Source organism: Rhinatrema bivittatum, chromosome 9, assembly GCF_901001135.1.
Source record: "Rhinatrema bivittatum chromosome 9, aRhiBiv1.1, whole genome shotgun sequence".
Classification (NCBI taxonomy): Eukaryota; Metazoa; Chordata; class Amphibia; order Gymnophiona; family Rhinatrematidae; genus Rhinatrema; species Rhinatrema bivittatum.
The window spans coordinates 236,602,601-236,621,540 of NC_042623.1; the positions used below are offsets into that span (position 1 = coordinate 236,602,601).

Below are 18,940 nucleotides of genomic sequence, written 5' to 3' on the forward strand. Positions count from 1 at the left end.
ATTCTTTCCAGCTCCTGGGCTGCGTCTATTGTGTGAGTGTTACCATCAAGGTTCTGTTCCTGAACTCTGCATACCCTGCCTACTCACTATATTCAGTTTCTCTACAGCTCAGTTATCCAGGATCGCTGTTCCAGTATCTGAGGGACTACAGCTCTGCCAGGCACTTCCAGCTCACTACTGCCACCTCTGGTGGTTCAATATACTGTTTAATAAAAGAACTAGTGTGTGTCTGTCTCCATACTCTGAGCCTGACCGCTGGTCCCTCTCGGGATCTCCCCCGGGGGTGTGGTCATCTGCCACCAGCCCAAGGATCCACCCACAACTACCACGAACACTAACAAGGAGCGATCTTTCAAAGGACTCAAACTTTCAGTAGGTTTTCAGACCTTTCGTCCCAGACAGCCCAAATGGGGCGTGGGCTCAGGTAGTCAAATCTCCCAAGTCTCCCAATGAAGGTTTGCTGATCCACCCCTGGGAGCAGGAAATAGGGGGGCGCCTCTCTCTCTTTTATCAGAGGAGGTCGAAATCACATCATACCAATGGGCGCTGGAGGTGATACGAGAGGGATATGCACTGGACTAATACATTTCAATTTGGACGACTGGCTGATTTGGGCCAAGTCTCTGGAAGAGAGCCGCCTGGTGACCCACAAGATGATTTCCCTGTTGCAGGATCTCAGCTGGGTGGTGAGCCTGACCAAGAGCAGTCTTAAGCCTTCTCAGTTGCTAGAGTATCTCGGTGTTCGCAGGGCAGGGTTTTCCTGCCTGAAGCTCGTATTTAGAAGTTGATGGTGCAAGTACATCTCTTGCACGCCTGACTGTGTGGTCCTATCTACAGTTTGATGGCGGAAACCCTGGAAGTGGTGCCATGGGCAAGGGTGTATATGCATCCTATTCAATGCTCTCTGCTGTCTTGTTGGAGCCCACAGTCTCAGACTATTCAATTCAGCTCTACCTGCCAATGGAGGTCTGCTGTTAACTACAGTGGTGGTTACAAGCGGATCATCTAAGAAAGGGAGTTTCCCTAAAATCACCAGACTGGTTAGTACTCACGACAAATGCAAGCCTTCAGGATTGGGGAGCTCACTGTCAGGAACTGACGACGCAAGGGTGCAGCAGTGTCTCTCTGGAACATCAATCAGCTGGAAGCCCAGGTGATCTGTTTGGCGGCATGCTTGCAGTTCAGCGGCAGGTTGCAAGGTTGAGCAATCTGGATAATGTCAGATAATGCAACAACAGTGGCTTACATCAACTGGCAGGGAAGAACCAAAATCCAGCAAGTGTCGCAGGAGAAAGACCAACTTATGGACTGGGCGAAAGTGCATCTTCAGGAGATCTCGGCATCGCAATTGCAGGAAAAGAAATGTGAGAGCAGACTTTCTCAGTAGGGAGAGTCTGGACCTAGGAGAATGGGTATTGTCAGCTGATAGTGGATTGCTGGGGTCTTCCGTTTCTAGACATGCTGACGATGTCTTGCAATGCGAAGGTTCCTCGATTCTTCAGTCGCAGGAGAGATCCAAAGTCATTGGGTATCGATGCTCTCGTGCAGGAATAGCTGGAAGACAAGTTGCTGAATGCTTTTCCCCCATGGCCCATGTTGGGCAGAATGGTTCAGACGGTCGGATTCACTCAGGGATAGTGTTTTTTGTGGCACTAGATAGGCCCAGGAGACCATAGTATGCGGATCTGCAAAGACTCCTGGTAGAATTCCCCCTCCGATTTCCAGCACAAAGGAATCTGTTGCGGCAAGGTCCCATTCTCATGAGGATCCAACTCAATTTTGTCTTACGGTATGGCCCTTGAGAGGGCTCATTTATTGAAGCGTGGATATTCTACTGTGGTGATTGCCACCTTGCTACGAGCACGAAAGTTCTCCACTTCCTTAGTCTATGTGCGGGTTTGGTGAGTGTTTGAAGACTTGGTGTGAAGATCAAGGTGTTCTTCCTCATTCGGCTAAGATACTGCTCATTTTGGAGTTTTTATAGGATGGATTGAATAAAAGGTTGGCCCTTAATTCCTTAAAGGTGTAAGTAGTGGCTCTTGCCTGTTTCAAGGGTCAGGTGAATGGTGGTCCGTTGTCAGCTCATCCAGATGTGGCCCGTTTCTTGAAAGGAGTGAAACATCTTCATCCTCTCTTGTGGTTACCGATGTCCTTGTGGAGTCTTAATCTGGCTTTGGATTTCTTAGCGGGCCCTACGTTCAGACAAATGCGTAACCTTTCCTTGCGATTACTGACCTTGAGAACGGTGTTTATTGTGGCGATTTATTCTGTGTGTCGAATTTCCAAGCTGCAGGCCTTGTCTTGCCGGGAGCAGTTCCTTTGAGTGACTCCAGGGGCGATACAACTGCCTACTGTTCCTTCCTTTTTGCCAAAAGTGGTCTCAGATTTTCAATTGAATCAATCTATTTCCCTGCCGTCTCTAGATAAGGAAAGAGATGCAAAGGAATATCGCCTGTTGCGACCCTTGGATGTTAAAAGACATATCGTGAGGTATCTAGAGGTTTCTAAACCTCTCAGGAAAGCGGATTGCCTGTTTGTCCTCCACAGTGGTAGTAAACAAAGCGAGCTAGCTTTGTGGGCTACAGTAGCTCACTGGATTAAGGAGGTAGTCATGGCAGCATACATGGATGCAGAACAGCCATTGCCTAGTCAGGTTAGGGCTCATTCCACTATGGCTCAGGCAGTGTCATGGTTGGAAGTTAGATTGTTGTCTCCCGTCGACATTTGCCAAGCTGCGACATGGTCCTCCTTACACACTTTTTCCAGGTATTATCGTCTGGATGTGCAGGCCCGAGAGGACGCAGCTTTTGACTGGACCGCAGGCAGCCTCCTGCCCTATTTGGGAATAGCTTGGGTACATCCCACTGGTTCTGGATTCATCTGACTAGATGCTAAGAAATGAGAAATTACTACTTACCTGATAATTTACTTTTCTTTAGGATAGTCAGACGAATCCAGCTTCCCGCCCTTGGCTGTGGTCCTCCTGCATGGCTACGTGTTCCAGGGGTTAGTGGTAAGTGTTTGTCCAGTCCCTAGACTAGTGTTGATGCATTCTTTGTCTGAGCTCAGTGTTTCCTGTTGGCTGAGTACTGAAATGGTTATCTGTTATTAATCAAGTTTTTGCTAGTTTGTCCACAGTTGGCTTTTGAAGAGAATACTGCCAGACTGATGTCATTGCAGGATGTCAGCTTTTCTTTGTCTCCATCTGCTGGTAAAGGTGCATAACTGATTCTGGATTCATATTTCTATCCTAAAGAAAAATAAATTATCAGGTAAGTAGTAATTTCTCAAAGTTCCTTCTTAGAGGCCATTTAAAAATGCATGTATCTAGAAATGGATAGCAGATGGAATATGATTAAAATGTGAACTAGCCACAATTGTATTTCATTGTATTTTACTGTAATACCTAATAGTGTAAAAAAAAAGAAAAAACTGAGTATTTTAAAGATAATTTTAAAAAAGCATGTAGTACATCAAAAGAACCTTGATTAAACACCATCTTTTCTGCTGATCTTGGGGGTGACCTCAGTTGATACTCCTGCCTTCAATTCTTACGTTCAGCTTATGCTGATCTCATATTAACATAATAGATCATGGCAGATAAAGATCAAATTGACTTATCTAGCCAGCCCAGTTCAGATATAACCCCCCCTCCCCACACACACACACACACACACACAACTCCATCTTGTTGTTTATCTGACCTCTCAACCCTTTTCTTGCCACTGCCCTCCACATCTGTCCCAATATTTTTATTTATTTACTGGTTTTATATACTGTCATTCGGTGTATGCCATCTTAGCAGTTTACAACAGAAATATAAAATCCATCCAATAAAAAAACTAAAATAAATATCAAATTAAAAAGATTTAAAATAAATGAATAAAAGACAACATCAAACTGGTAAAGGACAACCACAAATGGTAAAATAAATATACATAATTGGCCTAAGATTAGATCCTGTGAATAGTAACATTGTAAAATAGTGACAGACTTGTAGGTATTTCATTTGCTATCAATATAAGCCTTTCTAAATAGCCATGTTTTGACCTCCTTCTTGAAAGATTTTAGGTTTGGTTGCATGCGGGTTTCAACAGGTAGAAAGTTCCATATTTTCGGACTTGCTAGAGAGATTGCCCTATCTCTTACTTGAGTTAGCTGTGCAGATCTTACTGAGGGGATAGATAACAAACCTTTGTTGGCCGATAGTAAGTTTTGTTGTGGAATGTGTATTTTGATAGCAGTATTAAGCCAGTCTGTCTGTTCTCCATAGATGAGTTTATGAAGAATTATTAAGATCTTATATTCTATTCTAAATTTTATGGGAAGCCAGTGAAGTGATAGGATCGGAGTGATATGATCATGTTTTTTTGAGTCTGTTAAGATTCTGGCTGCTGAATTTTGGAGAATTTGTAAGGGACGGATTGTGGACATTGGTAGTGCTAGAAAAAGTGAGTTGCAGTAATCATGTTGGCGAAAATGAGAAGTCGTAACACAGATCTGAAATCAGAGGGGTTCAGAAAAGGTTTTAGTCTCCTTAAGGTTAATAATTTATAATATCCTTCTCTAATGTTTGCTGCAATATGTGCCTTAAAATTCAGTTTATTGTCTATCGTAACTCCGAGGTCGTGGGCATGGGGTGGGTGGATATGTTATGTGCCGGTCTCCACCCACCTTTGCTGTTAGGGCATTTTCAGCTTTGATTCTCACAAGACTTATATTCATCCAACACCCAGCCGCCCCCCCCCCCCCCCCCACCCCATGCCTTATTATCAAGTTTTGTAATAATCCCCTCCAGCCACCAGCTGTTGGAAAAACCTCCAGCCGGCCTTGCTGATTGAAGCTTGGGCTTTAACCATGGTCCATTCATGTAGATTACCCCAGGCATCTTGGAAGTCCAGTGCACTGCTTTTTATGGTTTAATCATCGCGGCCATGCAGGTTATCCTAATGTAGACTGCCTTGACTAGTGTTCTTTACCATCCACAAGCCACTCTGTTATACAGAAGATATTTATTGTAATAGCCCCATCATTTTTTATGACTGCTTTTGAAGTGTATGGGAATGACTCATCAGTACAGAAAGATTTGTTTTGACATTGCTTTATATTTCTGGTCTCAGGTCACATAAAAAAAACCTGTTAAATTCAACTGAACGTTTCTTGAACATGCTATTACTAGTGGCACTCAGAATAGAAGTGTCAACCAGAAAGCAAGCATTTCCTTCTTAAAGCTAAAAGATGTCAAATACGATGGGTTTTGGCTCAGAATGTGTAAATAGCAAAACCTTGAAAAATAGATAATATTCTGAAGAGCAAGACTGTCCTACTTGTGTGAGTTGGCATTTTTGTGAAACTTATCAAGAAGTTAGCAGGCATGAGGTGATGTACTCGGAGGCTTCTTTTCCTGTTTCATCCTGTCGAATTTAGAGAGAATCTATGGCTAAGGTCCCAATTGTATTGATGCATTGAGGCTGACAAAGCCAGAACTACGCAGTTAGAAATAAGGCTTAAGTTCCTCTTTTAGCTATATAATTAAATAATACAGAAACTGCTAAAGGCTGGACATGTGACAAGAGGGCTATGCAGCAAGCATGTAGGCATAAGTACTGCTTAAGAGACGGTTAGGATTGCATAAGTTTGGTAGCACCTACTGATTAAGTACTGCAATTCTGCTTTTTCTTAGCCTATCAAAGAATTGACGCAATTCCTCTTTTTTCTAGTGATATGTAAAGAGAAATAATTAATTAATGAGTGTGTATAGAAACTGACATTTTCTAGGACCATTCTTAATCCCTTACCTTATATATAAAAAAGCAGAAGTAAGAAGTGTATTTAATGTTGAATTATATCTGCATAGTCAGGCATTGCTTTCTGAATTTTTGGTGACAGCAAGCCTCTGTGTACACATGATGAATAAAAGAGAAGTGGTTTACCGCTATGTGATGGACTGTCATTCTTTTTAAGTCTTATCAGGGAAATCCACAATCCATTTATTGTCTGTTTCTATTATAATTTTTGGCTTTCTGTACGCATTTGGGGCCGGATTTTAAAAAGGTTACACGCGCCGGGCGTATTTTAAAAAGGCCCAGCGACGAGCGGAAAACCCCAGGACGCGTGGAAGTCCCAGGGCTTTACTAAAGGGGCGGTCTGGGGGCATGGCGGGGGCGGGGCCAGAGGCCTCTGACAGAGCAGCCATTGCCGCTGTGTCGGAGGATCACGTGCCGGCGCGTGCAACTTGCACCTGCCCAGAGGCAGGCACAAAAAGTAAGATAAACATTTTGGGGGGGTTAGAGTAGGGCTGGGGGGGGAAAGGTTAGGGGAAGGGGTGGGAAGGTTAGGTTAGGGGGGAAGGAACAGAGGAAGGCAGCGCATATTATAAAATCGTGCGTACATGTGTGCGCGCCGGGTAGCGTGCACACTTGTACGCCCGCGCGCAACCTTTTAAAATCTACCCCTTGGTGAGTTTGCAAGGTACACTTTCTCAGAAAATGTCCCTAAACTGAACCATATTGTATCTTTTTTTTGTTTTTTTTGTTTTGTAAGAAGAAATAAGATAGGTTGCACAACTTACTGTTTCATCCGTGTCAGATTTCTGGCAAAACCTCCTTTTGCATTTGTAATTTTGTATTATAATTATTGAAAATAATCTGATGTTGATGTAAAAAAAAATTTCTCTATTTGCAAAGGTTGGCTCAGCAAGCAGCTTCCGTCTCTGGACACGTATGAAGATTTTGAAGTTATCCCTTCCAGCAATGATGAACTCTCCAACTCTTCTGATATGGATGAGGAAACAAGCTCTAATAACGTATGGCATTGTGCCTTCCTACCCTCTCTTTCCTTCTTTATCTCCAACCCCCCCCTCCTCTCTGTTGTGTTTGTGGCATTGTGTGGACCCTTAGTCGCAGTGGAGATGACTCCTCCCACAAGGAGGGGCCCCGTGGGGAACCACAGCGATAGGCTAAACACAGAGAGCGGACACTTGTAGGTGGAAAGCTTTATTGTACTGCTGTAGATAGATGGTATGAGGCAGGAAAAAAAGGCACTAGAGTCCGGCAAGGTGCCGATATGTTCTGACAGTCTCAGATGTAGAAGTCTCACCCAGATGTTCAAGGTAGATAGGTACCCGCGGTGCGGGATAAGCCGAGCCTGATGGGTGGAGTTGGAGAACCGGATTGTAGAGGTACTCAGTGGAGCGTAGTTCAAGTGTCTTCCTGGCAATGAAGATGGTGGGATCAAAGGTCCATGGTGCAGGATACATTGGACTGGTAGGCCCTCGAGGAGCGAGTACCTGTTAGTACAGAAGATCCTGAAATAAAAAGAGAGACCCCCTGAGGAGCCGTTGTCAAGTTAGTAGAAACCCTGAAGGGTAGTTGGAAGCGAGAGGCCCCCGAGGAGCGGGTGCCTAGAGCTTCGACAGGAGCGTGATTCCCTGGAGGGTAGCGAGGCATCTAAGCGAGCAGCTTAGAGCGGTCAGAGTAGCTAAACCGAAGTCCTTGCTAACTCAAGGTAGGTAGCGTAGTGGAGGCTTAAATACCCGGAGGTATTGACGTCATGCGTTGGGGACGCCCCCAAGGTTCCCGCCATGACATGTACATAGGCGTAGGCAACGTGCATGACGGACTGGAGCAACGAGCATGACGGACTGGGACACTGAAGCTGAATTGGAGATGCCGAGGGTTTCAGCACTCAGCACCAGAGGCAGCCATCTTGCCCAAGGAGGAGGAAAAGGGTAGAAAAGAGGTAAGGCAGAGCGATCGCAGCCACCTGCGACCGACGGATGCAACAGTACGCCCCCTCCTAGACCTCTTCCAGGCGGTCTGGGTTTTTGTGGGTGTGCCAGGTGGAATTGACGTACCATTTCCTTATCTATGATGTTGGCCAGCGGTTCCCATGAGTTCTCTTCTGGTCCATAGTTCTCCCAGGAGATGAGATACTCCCATGTCTTGCCTCTCTTACGGACATCCTTGATGTCATCCATGGCATATTCGATGTCATCCTCAGTGTCCAGACTAATTGTTTCTGGAGTCTTTTTGGAGAATTCGGAGAACATCAAGGGTTTTAACAGAGAGAAATGGAATGCACGTGTATCTTCATTGATGGAGGTAGTTTCAAACTGTACGTCAGATTTACTAGTTGCCGAAGGATAGCAAAGGGACCCACATAGCGAGGTGCAACACGTGATGAAGGAAGTTTAAGGCAAAGATACTTGGTACTTAACCAGACTATCTCCGGGCTGAAACTGTGGTGCCTTTCGATGATGAGCATCATAGGTTCTTTTTGCGTTCTGTCCTGCTTTGAGGAGTAGCTACTTGGTTTGCTTCCAAAGTTGAGATAGCTCTGCTGTAATAGTCTGTGCATCATGAGAGGCCACTGATAATGGAATAGGCAGAGGAGGCAGCGGTTGTCATCCGTAGATGAGCTGGAAGGGAGAAGACCCCGTAGAAGTAGCAGGATGCGAGTTGATAGCAAATTCTGCCCAAGGCAGTAATTCAGCCCAATCGTTCTGCCTTGCATTGACATAGGATCACAGAAATTGTTTCAGCGTTCTATTCAACCTCTCAGTATGACCATTAGACTGAGGATGGTAGGCGGAGGTTAAGTCCAAGGCGATGTCAAATTTTTGACACAAAGCTCTCCAAAAACTTTGCAGTAAATTGTACTCCTCTGTCGGATAGGATATGCTTAGGCATCCCATGAAGATGGAAGATGTGTTTAATAAAGAGTTTTGCCAACTCCGTAGCAGAGGCTAATCCTGGTAACGCTACAAAATGTGCCATTTTGGAGAAGCAGCCAATTGTGACCCAAATGGTGTTGTTTCCATTGGATGGTGGCAGGGCTACCATGAAATTGGTTGCTATATGTGTCCAGGGTTCATCCGGCGATGGTAGAGGTTGTAACAAACCCCAAGGACGTCCAGCTGGTGGTTTCATGGTGGGCCACCATGGCTGGCTGCAAGAACCACACTTCCAGGGTCAATGATGTAACGGGGTTCGTCTGGCAGATCCTGCGGGGAGAAGGATTGTGACAAGGTTTCCGCCCGAGTGTTGTTCTCTCCTGAACGATACTTCAGAAGGAAGTCAAATCTGTTAAAGAACAAGGACCGTCTTGCTTGACGGTGATTGAGTCGTTGAGCATGTCTGAGGTACTCCAATTTTTTGTGATCGGTGTACCCTACTATTTGGTGTGTGCGCCTTCCAGCATAGGATGCCACTCTTCAAAGGCCAGCTTGATTGCAAGTAACTCTTTGTCTCCGATTCCATAATTTCTTTCAGCAGGCGAGAACCGCCTTGAGAAGAAGGAGCAAGGATGGAGCACATTAGATTCGCTATACTGACTTAAAACCGCTCCCACACCAACATCTGATGTGTCCACCTCGACGATGAATGGACGATGTGGGTCAGGATGGCGGAGGCATGGCTTCTTTTGAAAAGCCTCTTTGAGCATCAGAAAGGCTGATATGGCTTCAGGAGACTAGTTGGCAGGATTGGCTCCCTTCTTGGTCATAGCAGTTAGAGGGACTGTCATTGATTAGTTTTTAATAAAGGAACGATAGTAATTGGTGAAGCCCAAGAAGCGGTGCAGAGCTTTCAGGCCTGTAGGTTCAGGCCAGTCCCAGATACTTTCTAGTTTCTTGGGGTCCATCTGAAACCCATTCTTAGAAACAATGTATCCCAGGAAGGGTACAGACTCCTTGTGGAATTCGCACTTTTCAAGCTTTGCGTATAGGTGGTACTCATGCAGGTGTCTTAAAACTTTCTTGACATCCTCCTGATGAGTTTGCAGATCTTGGGAGAAGATCAATATATCATCGAGATATACTACTACGCATTGATAATGTAAGTCCCGTAAGATGTCGTTCATCATATTTTTAAAGAATGCAGGAGCGTTACTCAAACCGTAGGGCATGACGAGATACTCGAAGTGTCCATCATGGGTGTTAAAAGCAGTCTTCCATTCGTCTCCTTCATGAATATGCACCAAGTTGTAAGCTCCTTTAAGGTCTAATTTGGAGAATATCTTGGCTCCTTGGAGCCTGTCGAACAGTTCAGAAATTAAGGGCAGGGGTTCCTGTCCTTGAGGTAATCTCATTCAGACCCCTGTAATCGATGCAGGGGCGTAAGGTGCCATCTTTCTTCCCTATGAAAAAGAAGCCTGCACCAGCAGGAGATTTGGAGGGTCTAATAAATCCCTTCTGCAGGTTCTCTTGTATGTAGGTGGACATGGCTTGAGTCTCAGCTACTGATAGAGGGTAAACTCTTCCTCTGGGAGGTTCTGAATTAGGCTTCAGATTTATGGTGCAGTGAAATACTCTGTGCGGTGGAAGTACATCTGCTGCTTGTTTTGAGAAAACATCCTGAAAAGAGGTGTATTGTGGAGGTAAACCAGGTAATGATGGTGTAGTGGGCACCAGCCATGATAGTCAGGTCCCCACCGGGACAGTTCCAACGGGGCCCAATTAAATTATGGCATATGATCTTGAAGCCAAGGCAGTCCAAGTACCACCGGATGCATGGCCTTTTCCAATACAAGAAATGAGATGGATTCAGAGTGTAAAGCTCCGGTGCGCAGGCCAATGGCCTGGGTAGTCAATGAAACTTCTCCAGGAAGTGGTTCTCCATGGATAGAGGACAATAGCAATGGCTTAACTATTGATGTGGTAGGAATCCATAGATGTTCAACTAAGCGCTTCAAGATAAAATTACCTCCGGCTCCGGAGTCAATGAGAGCGAGAGTCTGAAATTCAAGACCTCCCCAGAGAAGAAATACTGGTAAGGATAATGGAAGAGTAGGAGAGGTGAGGCCTAGGAGAAGTCCTCCTGCAGATCCTAGGCCCGTCAGTTTCCCGGACAGATGGGTCAGGTTTGGATGGCGTGGCCCGATTGGCCACAGTACATGCATAACCCCATGCATTTGCGAAAGCGTCTCTCCTTGGAAGTTAAATGGCTTCGGCCTAGCTGCATAGGCTCTTCCTTTTCTAAGGGAGCAGATGGCAGGCTGGAGGCAATAGGCACAGGTTTAGGATGGTTAGCCCCCACAGTAGACTTTCGTGGACTCTTAGCCTCCTGAGTTCGGGCTCAGATAAGGCGGTCAATTCTCCCAGCCAGTTCCATCAGGGACTCAAGGGTATCATACAAATCACAAGCCACTAATTCGTTCTTTAAGCGAAAGTTGAGGCCCTCCATAAATATGGCATGTAGACATCCAGTGTCCCAATGTAGTTTGGATGCTAAAGTCTTGAATTCGATCGCAAAGTCTGTGAGCGGCTTATTACCTTGCTGGAGATTGAGCAAAGCAGATCCAGCGACAGTCTGGTGAGCGGGGTCATCAAAGACAGACTTGAAAAGTTTTAGAAATCCTGGTAGATCATTCAGGATAGGATCTTCACGTTCCCGTAACAGTGAAGCCCAAGCCAAGGCTCGTCCCTCTAGAAAAGATAGGATGTAGGTGGTCTTGGAAACTTCTGTGGGAAAGAGGGTAGGCTGTAATGCAAAATGCATGCTGCATTGATTAACAAACCCTCTACACATTTTGGCTTCACTCGTAAAGCGGGTAGGTGTGGATAAGGGTCCAGTGGTCTTGAGGGTCACCACTGGAGACAGCAATTCTTTCATGGGAGTTGCTGAAGAATTCAGTTGAGCATGCAACTGATTGAAGGCAGTAGCTAGGCTCTCCAAAGACTTTTGGTGTTCCATGATCTGCTGGGCTAGGCCAGGAATGGCCTGCAAGGCCGCGAACTGAGCCGAGTCCATGGAATTAGCAATCTGTTGTGTTTGTGGCATTGTGTAGACCCTTAGTCGCAGTGGAGATGACTCCTCCCAGGGGAGGAGCCCCGTGGGGAACCACAGCGATAGGCTAAACGCAGATAGCAGACACTTGTAGGTGGAAAGCTTTATTGTACTGCTGTAGATAGATGGTATGAGGCAGGAAGGAAAGGCACTGGAGTCCGACAAGGTGTCGATACGTTCTGACAGTCTCAGATGTAGAAGTCTCACCCAGATGTTCAAGGTAGATAGGTACCCGCGGAGTGGGATAAGCCGAGCCTGGTGGGTGGAGTTGGAGAACTGGATCGTAGAGGTACTCACTGGAGCGTAGTGCAAGTGTCTTCATGGCAATGAAGATGGTGGGACCAAAGGTCCGTGGTGCAGGATACACTGGACTGGTAGGCCCTCGAGGAGTGAGTACCTGATAGTACAGAAGGGCCTGAAATAAAGAGAGAGACCCCTGAGGAGCGGTTGTAAAGTTAGTAGAAACCCCGAAGGGTAGTTGGAAGTGAGAGGCCCCCGAGGAGCGGGTGCCTAGAGCGTCGTCAGGAGCGAAATTCCCCGGAGGGTAGCAAGGCGTCTAAGCGAACAGAGTGGTCAGAGTAGCTAAACCGAAGTCCTTGCTAACTCAAGGTAAGTAGCGTAGTGGAGGCTTAAATACCCAGAGGTATTGACATCATGCAGTGGGGACGCCCCCGAGGTTCCCGCCATGATGTGTACATAGGCGTAGGCAACGTGCGCGCGCGCGCCCTAGGAGGCCACGGGAAGGAGCATGGCGGACTTGGACGCCCATGCTAAATTGGAGACGCCGAGGGTTTCGGCACTCGGCACCAGATGCAGCCATTTTGCCCAAGGAGGAGGAAAAGGGTAGAAAAGAGGTAAGGCAGAGCGGTCGCAGTTGTCTGCGACCGACGGACTCAACACTCTCTCTCTCTCACTTCTCCATTTTAATACACAGAGCTCTTGCTCTTCGTAAATGTTTTGTGCAAAGCATACCACTAGGACATTTTTACAGCATATGTGGCCAATTTGGGGAAATTTAATAGTAACTTCAGAAAACTTTTAAGTCTGTCACAGGCACATATTTTAATTCATTTGTCATAAGTTAGAATTAGGGCCTCTTGTCCTGTGGCAGTGATGCATGCTGCTATGTGGAGACCCAGGATTTTTCACAAATCCATCTCATGCTCCTCAAGCTGGCAGGGAACACGATGGAGGGAGAAAGAGCGCTCAAGGTGCACATGTGCTGGGTATGAGACGGAGCCATAGTCTACGGTACACGCCAAAGGATTGTTACTGCAGTGGCTAGGAAACAGAGGAAGCAACTGTAGAAATGGGGACAAATTCTGGGCTTAAAAGGAATGTATGGACAGGCCTAGCAGCTCTATGACATATTCTAAATACTTATATTTAACATAGGTATTTTTCTAGACCAGGTACATTGCCTACTTGTCAAGTATTTATATCATTATAATTGCAATGTAAAACAATTTGAAACATTTTTAAAAATGTATAGATACCATGCGCTACTGCAATACAAAAAATAACCAAGCTTTTGGCTTTAGTAGCTGCTGACATAATTGAAGTTTGCAATAGTAGATTAGCCTAACCAGTGTAGGCTCAGCGTCTGCTGCACAACCATTTTCATTCCATGTTGTTGTCATTTCAGGAATCAGGTCTTTTCCGTGTGGAAGGAAATTTTGAAGCATGTTCCCCGGACTCTGTCACTCTGCAGCCTGGTGACTTAGTGCAGTTTATGCAAGGAGGAGAAAATGGGCAGTGGTATGTGTTACAATGAAATGCAGAATAAAGAGCAATGTGAAAATAGTGGGGAAAATGTCGACGACATCAATTAGCAGAAAGCAAAATGCATGCCTCATTGAGTTTTTCCATGATTAGAGCATTGTAAGCAGTATTGATGCTACAGGGTTCCAGTTGGCATGATTACACTAAAATACCACTGCTAAGCTATCTGCATTTTTTTTTTTGGCTTGTTGATCATTCGCTGAATGAACCTAGTGGCTGTCTGTGGAGCTGCCCCACAGGAATGATAAGATTGTTTATTCCAGATTAATGGGCCAGGAGCATAGCAAAGGATGAGTTTATGTTGTGCCTAGAACAAGGACAGATTAACTCAGCACCATTCTGTGTGCTGAGTTGGGGATGGATTTAAGGGAGCCTTGGGCCCCAGGCAGTACCTCGACCTTGGGTCCTGCCCAGGGCAGTATCTGGACAAAGCAGTGGCCTAGAGAAGGGTTGCTTTTGACATCCCCCTCTTTCCCTTTCAGACTCACATGCTCTCAGACGGACACCTAAGGGCAGTGTGCCATCCCCCAGCTTGGCACCAAGGACAATCACCCTTCTTGTCTATCCCTTGTCTGTGGGCCCAGAAAGCAATTGCACCATGGCCATACCCCTTCCTCTCCAAAATCTATTACTGGAGCAGGAAACCATGGATTTCTTTACATTTAAAATTTTTTTTTTTTTTTTTTTTTAAGTATGGGAGCCTATTTGAAGCAATTTAATTTTGAACTAAAAAAGATTGTCATTGGTTAGAACGTGCTAGTAGGATCATCTACAAGGTTTGGCAGCAGGGAGTGTCCTTCAAGGAAGTCCTACTTCTAGGCTCTAGTAAAGAGGAAAGGATTTTATATTTTGGTATGGCATTGAAGCCTCCTTTCCAGTCTTCTGCTGGCATTAGAGCTTCTTCAAAGATCATCTAGGCAGGACTAAAAAAGGGGGGGGGGGAAAACAGGCAGTAAAATGGGGCAAGAAATGTGAAGGGAATCGTGTGGGTACATCATATCCAGTTCTAAAAAAAAGCCATTCAGTTTGATGGGTAGAAGATACATCTTCAGGCCCATTTCATTTATTTAAAATTGAGTTATCGCTGTTTAGGCATTTTACCTCTGGTTAGTGGAAGGCTCAGGCAAGTCCAGTATAGGTCTTAAGGGGGCACTAAAAGTTCACTGTAAAATTTAAATGGAACTGATATCAAAATAATGTAACTAGAAATACTGCCTAGCACAAATGAATGAAAAATTTGCTCAGGCTCTTCCCCTACTGCCTGTCTTCTGAAATGAAAGCACCATCTGATTAATATAACTTTTCATGTGCCAGAACAGACCGTTCGGTATCTCGTTACATTTATTCTCCTTCAGAATCTTCTCTGGTTCCCTCCTCTGCATCGGATTCAGAACATATGCTCTTCTTTCCACACTCTTACTCCTGGCTGTATTCAGGCTTTGTTTTCCAACAAGCCTGTCTGACTCCTTCCATTCCAAGTCTACTAACTAGTCCAAACTTACTCAATCTCCTCTGCTTTCAGATACCCCAGGTCCACCAGCCTTTAGGAAGATGAAATCCCTTTGTTCAATCTGTATTTCTTTCTATTTTTCATCCTCTTCTAAAGACCTATCTCTTCGCCTCCATCAACTGACTGCTGCAGACCTCCTATGTATGTCCAGGCCTGGATTTAAAATAGATTTTGGTGCCCCTAGGCAGAACTGGAGAGTGGAGGAAGGGGACCCCATGGAGACTGAATAGTTGGGGGCCAGAGTGCTCCAGTCATGCCACTGCATGACCTTAAAGCAGAGAATCCTAAACGCACCCTCGAAGGGCTGCAACCCAGTTTGGTTTTCAGGATGTCTATTATATGCAGATAGATCTCATGCATATTGATTTTGGAAATCCTGAAAACGCAACTGGGTTGCATACCTTCAAGGATGAGCTTAGAATCCTACCCTAAAGCGATCAGGAGCAGGTTTCACTTTGGCCCAGACATTTGGCGCCCTAGGAAGCTGCCAGGGTTGCCTGTGTAAGTCCGGGCCTTTGTATGACTTGTACAATGCTATGGAGTAATTATTTAATGTACAGTAAATAGATGTCCTTTCAGAAAGACACTTCATCTGCTCCTCACTTGGCAGGTTGGTGAAAGAAGCAGTTTCCCAGAAGAATGTCTGGATACCTTCTTGTCTGCTCCATCCAGCAGGGGGAGACAGTAACACTGTGCATAGAGAGAGCTACGCAGGTAACACAAGGTTTATTAAACGTATTTCATTTAGACCATATCTCAAATTTTTCTGATTGCCTAGTCTAGAAAATACAAGCTGAAAATGTTTAGTCTCAGGAAATGGAAAATACTTCCTATATAGCAAGACCATCACAGAGACTGATGGCACCATAAACAGATTTCCTGAGGCATAAACTTTCCTGGACTATTGTCCTCAAAAGCTAGATCCATTTCTGTAAAGTGCCAGCAGCTTCTGTGATGATCTTGCTTCCAAAGATTAAAAAGGTCACCCCGGGAGATCACGTGATGCCTTAAGGAACACGGACGTGTTTCCCTCCCTCTCCGCTCTCCAGCTCCCCAACTGCAGCAATTTGCTCCGTTTACCTGCTACCGACGACTTTTTCCTTGGAGCCTCACCCTTTTCATAGTGCTCTCCTGCTTTTGTGCAACTTTGCGGGGCTAACTATGGCGGCCCGGGGGGCGAAAAGAGAGAAAGAAAAAGACCGAGCTCGGCCACCGGAGACCGCGTTGGGGGAGGAGGAGCTGGGACCTGCAGAGCCGCAATCGGCGGCAGCTCTCGTCGACATTAAATTAGCAGTCAGGGAGGCTCTGCAGCCTGATCTACAGGCTATATCAGCGCAAATCGCCGATCTCTCCTCCACTATAGCTGGTTTTGAGCCGCGCTTACAGGCACTGGAACAACGAGTCTCAGATCAACAAGATGGCTGCCGAGACCACGAGGAGAAGCTGACTCAATTGAAAAAACAACTCGCCAAGCAGGAAGATCGCATAGAAGACCTTGAGAATAGATCCCGGAGGTCTAATCTTCGCTTTCTTGGACTCCCGGAGTCTATCTCTGACCAGGATCTGGCGCCCTTTTTGGATCGTTGGCTAATGCAGGAATTGTCGCTCCCTTCTGCTTTGGGGCCATTGAGGATCAAACGGGCCCACCGTCTGGGTCCCCGGAGAGAGGACAGCAGCAGACAACACGTGGTTATCGCTAAACTCCTCAACTTTGCCCACGAGTGAGATCCTACGCATCTTGCACACAGGCAAGTCTCTTACTCATGAGAATAAGAAGATCCTGGTATTCCAGGACTTTTCTGCAGATCTCTCAGCAAAACGCAAGACTTTCGCGCCTATTTGCTCAAAATTATACTCTTTGGGCCTTAAACCGGTGCTGCTGTACCCGGCCCGCTTAACGGGTCACTACGGAGCGAGGTACGGAGTGGCTAGACACTGTGGAGGCTGCAAACAAATTTCTACAACAGCAAGAGGCCCAGCGTGCAAGTGCTACCTAAGACATTAGTGGCTGCCTGATATGCGTGCCTGAGCCGGATGGTAGGCGCTGAGTATCACTTCTCACCCCTATTTTGTATTTTCATTCCCAATCGCTATGGCCTGAACTGTCTAACATAGACCTTACTGTCAATGCTGGCTCTCCCCTTTATTGTTGGATGGTGAGCGTTGAGGCCTGTTCCTAGTTATTTAGGGTTGCTGGTGATCGTCCTCCCTGATTGCTCACCCTTTCAGCGCTGGAAGTAGAGCTGTACTTTTTCTTTTTTGACTTGTTGCGAGCGTCGGGACTGCGGCGCCTCTGCGGAACATTTCACTCTGCTATAATTCTGAGCAACGATCGCCCCTGCTGCTCGGCCTATGGGTGGCTTGGGGGGCCACGTTTTGGACCATTACCTCCTGCCTTATGGGCTTGTTTGTTTTTGTACTTTTTCATGTTCCATGTTACCAAGGCACTGTTCATAGTTTACCTTGAGAGGAAATGGAGGGTGGGGGGTGAGGGGGAACGAGTTGGATCACGTGCTCTCCATAATTGGGTTTGTTGCATTCTTTGGGGTAGAGGGATTGGGCGGGGAAGGGTGTTGGGGGGATGGGTGGTGGGAGAGGGGTGGGGATTATGCTCCGAGATGTCTTTTGGAATCTGTATGCTATGTTGTTGGTTCTGACTTTGTGGATTTGCCTATCTCTTCTTTTCTTTTCTGGGGGTGGACGTTTCAGACGGATGGGAGCCCTAGCTGGGGGGGCCTCCACCGAGGATAAGAACTCTCACCTTTTTGTTGTTTCCACACTTCCGGTTTGAGTAAATGACTACTGCTGGGCTGAAATTATATTCCTGGAATGTGTGTGGGCTAAATTCCCCCATCAAACGGTCTAAAATATTGTCTACTTTGCGGAGGAAATCCGTGCAGGTTGCGTTCCTTCATGAAACACATCTCAGTGATAGTGAACATGCTAAATTACGTAAAAGTTGGGTGGGCGAAGTACATTATGCCTCTGCAACCACTAAATCTGCGGGTGTAGCCATACTTATTGGGAAACAAGTGTCCGTTAAGGTTACGCAAACCTTAAAAGATCCTGAGGGACGATATCTCATCCTCTTTATAGAAATCTCTCAAAAGCTATATATTTTTTGCAATATATATGCACCCAATAATCCTAGCTTGCAATTCTTTCGTGGGATATATAGACTCTTAGCTGCTCACACAGATCAGGTCATTGTAATTGGGGGTGACTTCAACACTATTCGCGACCCTTGTCTAGATAGAGATCAACCCATGGGGGGGCGGCTCCCATTAGATAATGGAATCTTGTTTTTGGAACGTTCTTTGCAGGTGATTGATAAATGGCGTACCCTTCACCCTATGGCCCGAGAATACACCCATATTTCCCGAGCCCATCAGACCCAAACGCAATTGGACTATCTATTACTTAGCAGTCATCATTTTTCCACTGTCCGTGATGCCCACATTGATGACCTTATTATATTGGATCATGCGCCCGTGGGGCTTACTTTATCAAGTATTCATACCTCTCCCGGCGGAGCTGCTTGGCGTTTTCCCCATTACCTGTCCAAAGATAGTCAGTTTACTGCTTATTTGCAAGCTCGGTGGACGGACTACGCTACCCTGAACAAGGAGCATGTGGATGATCCAGAATTGTTCTGATACGCAGCTAAGGCTGTGCTCCGGGGGGACATTATTTCCTACATGGCTAGATGGAAAAAAATGAGAGATAAACAAATTTTAACGTTAAGCTCTCAGCTCCACCGGGCGAGGGCTGCCTTGGCCAGTCATAACTCTCAGGTTAATAGGGATGCGTTTCGGACAGTACAGGGGGCTCTTAATACTTTGCTTCATCAAAGGGCTGCCAA

The 18,940-nt window shown here is 46.0% G+C and overlaps 1 protein-coding gene across 1 annotated transcript in view; it reads left to right on the plus strand.

Annotated features, from left to right (window-relative positions):
- The window catches only part of MCF2L2 (MCF.2 cell line derived transforming sequence-like 2), a 774,003-nt gene that overhangs the window by 748,245 nt on the left and 6,818 nt on the right, over window positions 1-18,940 (plus strand). Inside the window, 3 exon segments of the mRNA XM_029615373.1 lie at window positions 6,687-6,805; window positions 13,432-13,544; window positions 15,689-15,792. Coding sequence (XP_029471233.1) covers window positions 6,687-6,805; window positions 13,432-13,544; window positions 15,689-15,792 — 336 coding nt within the window.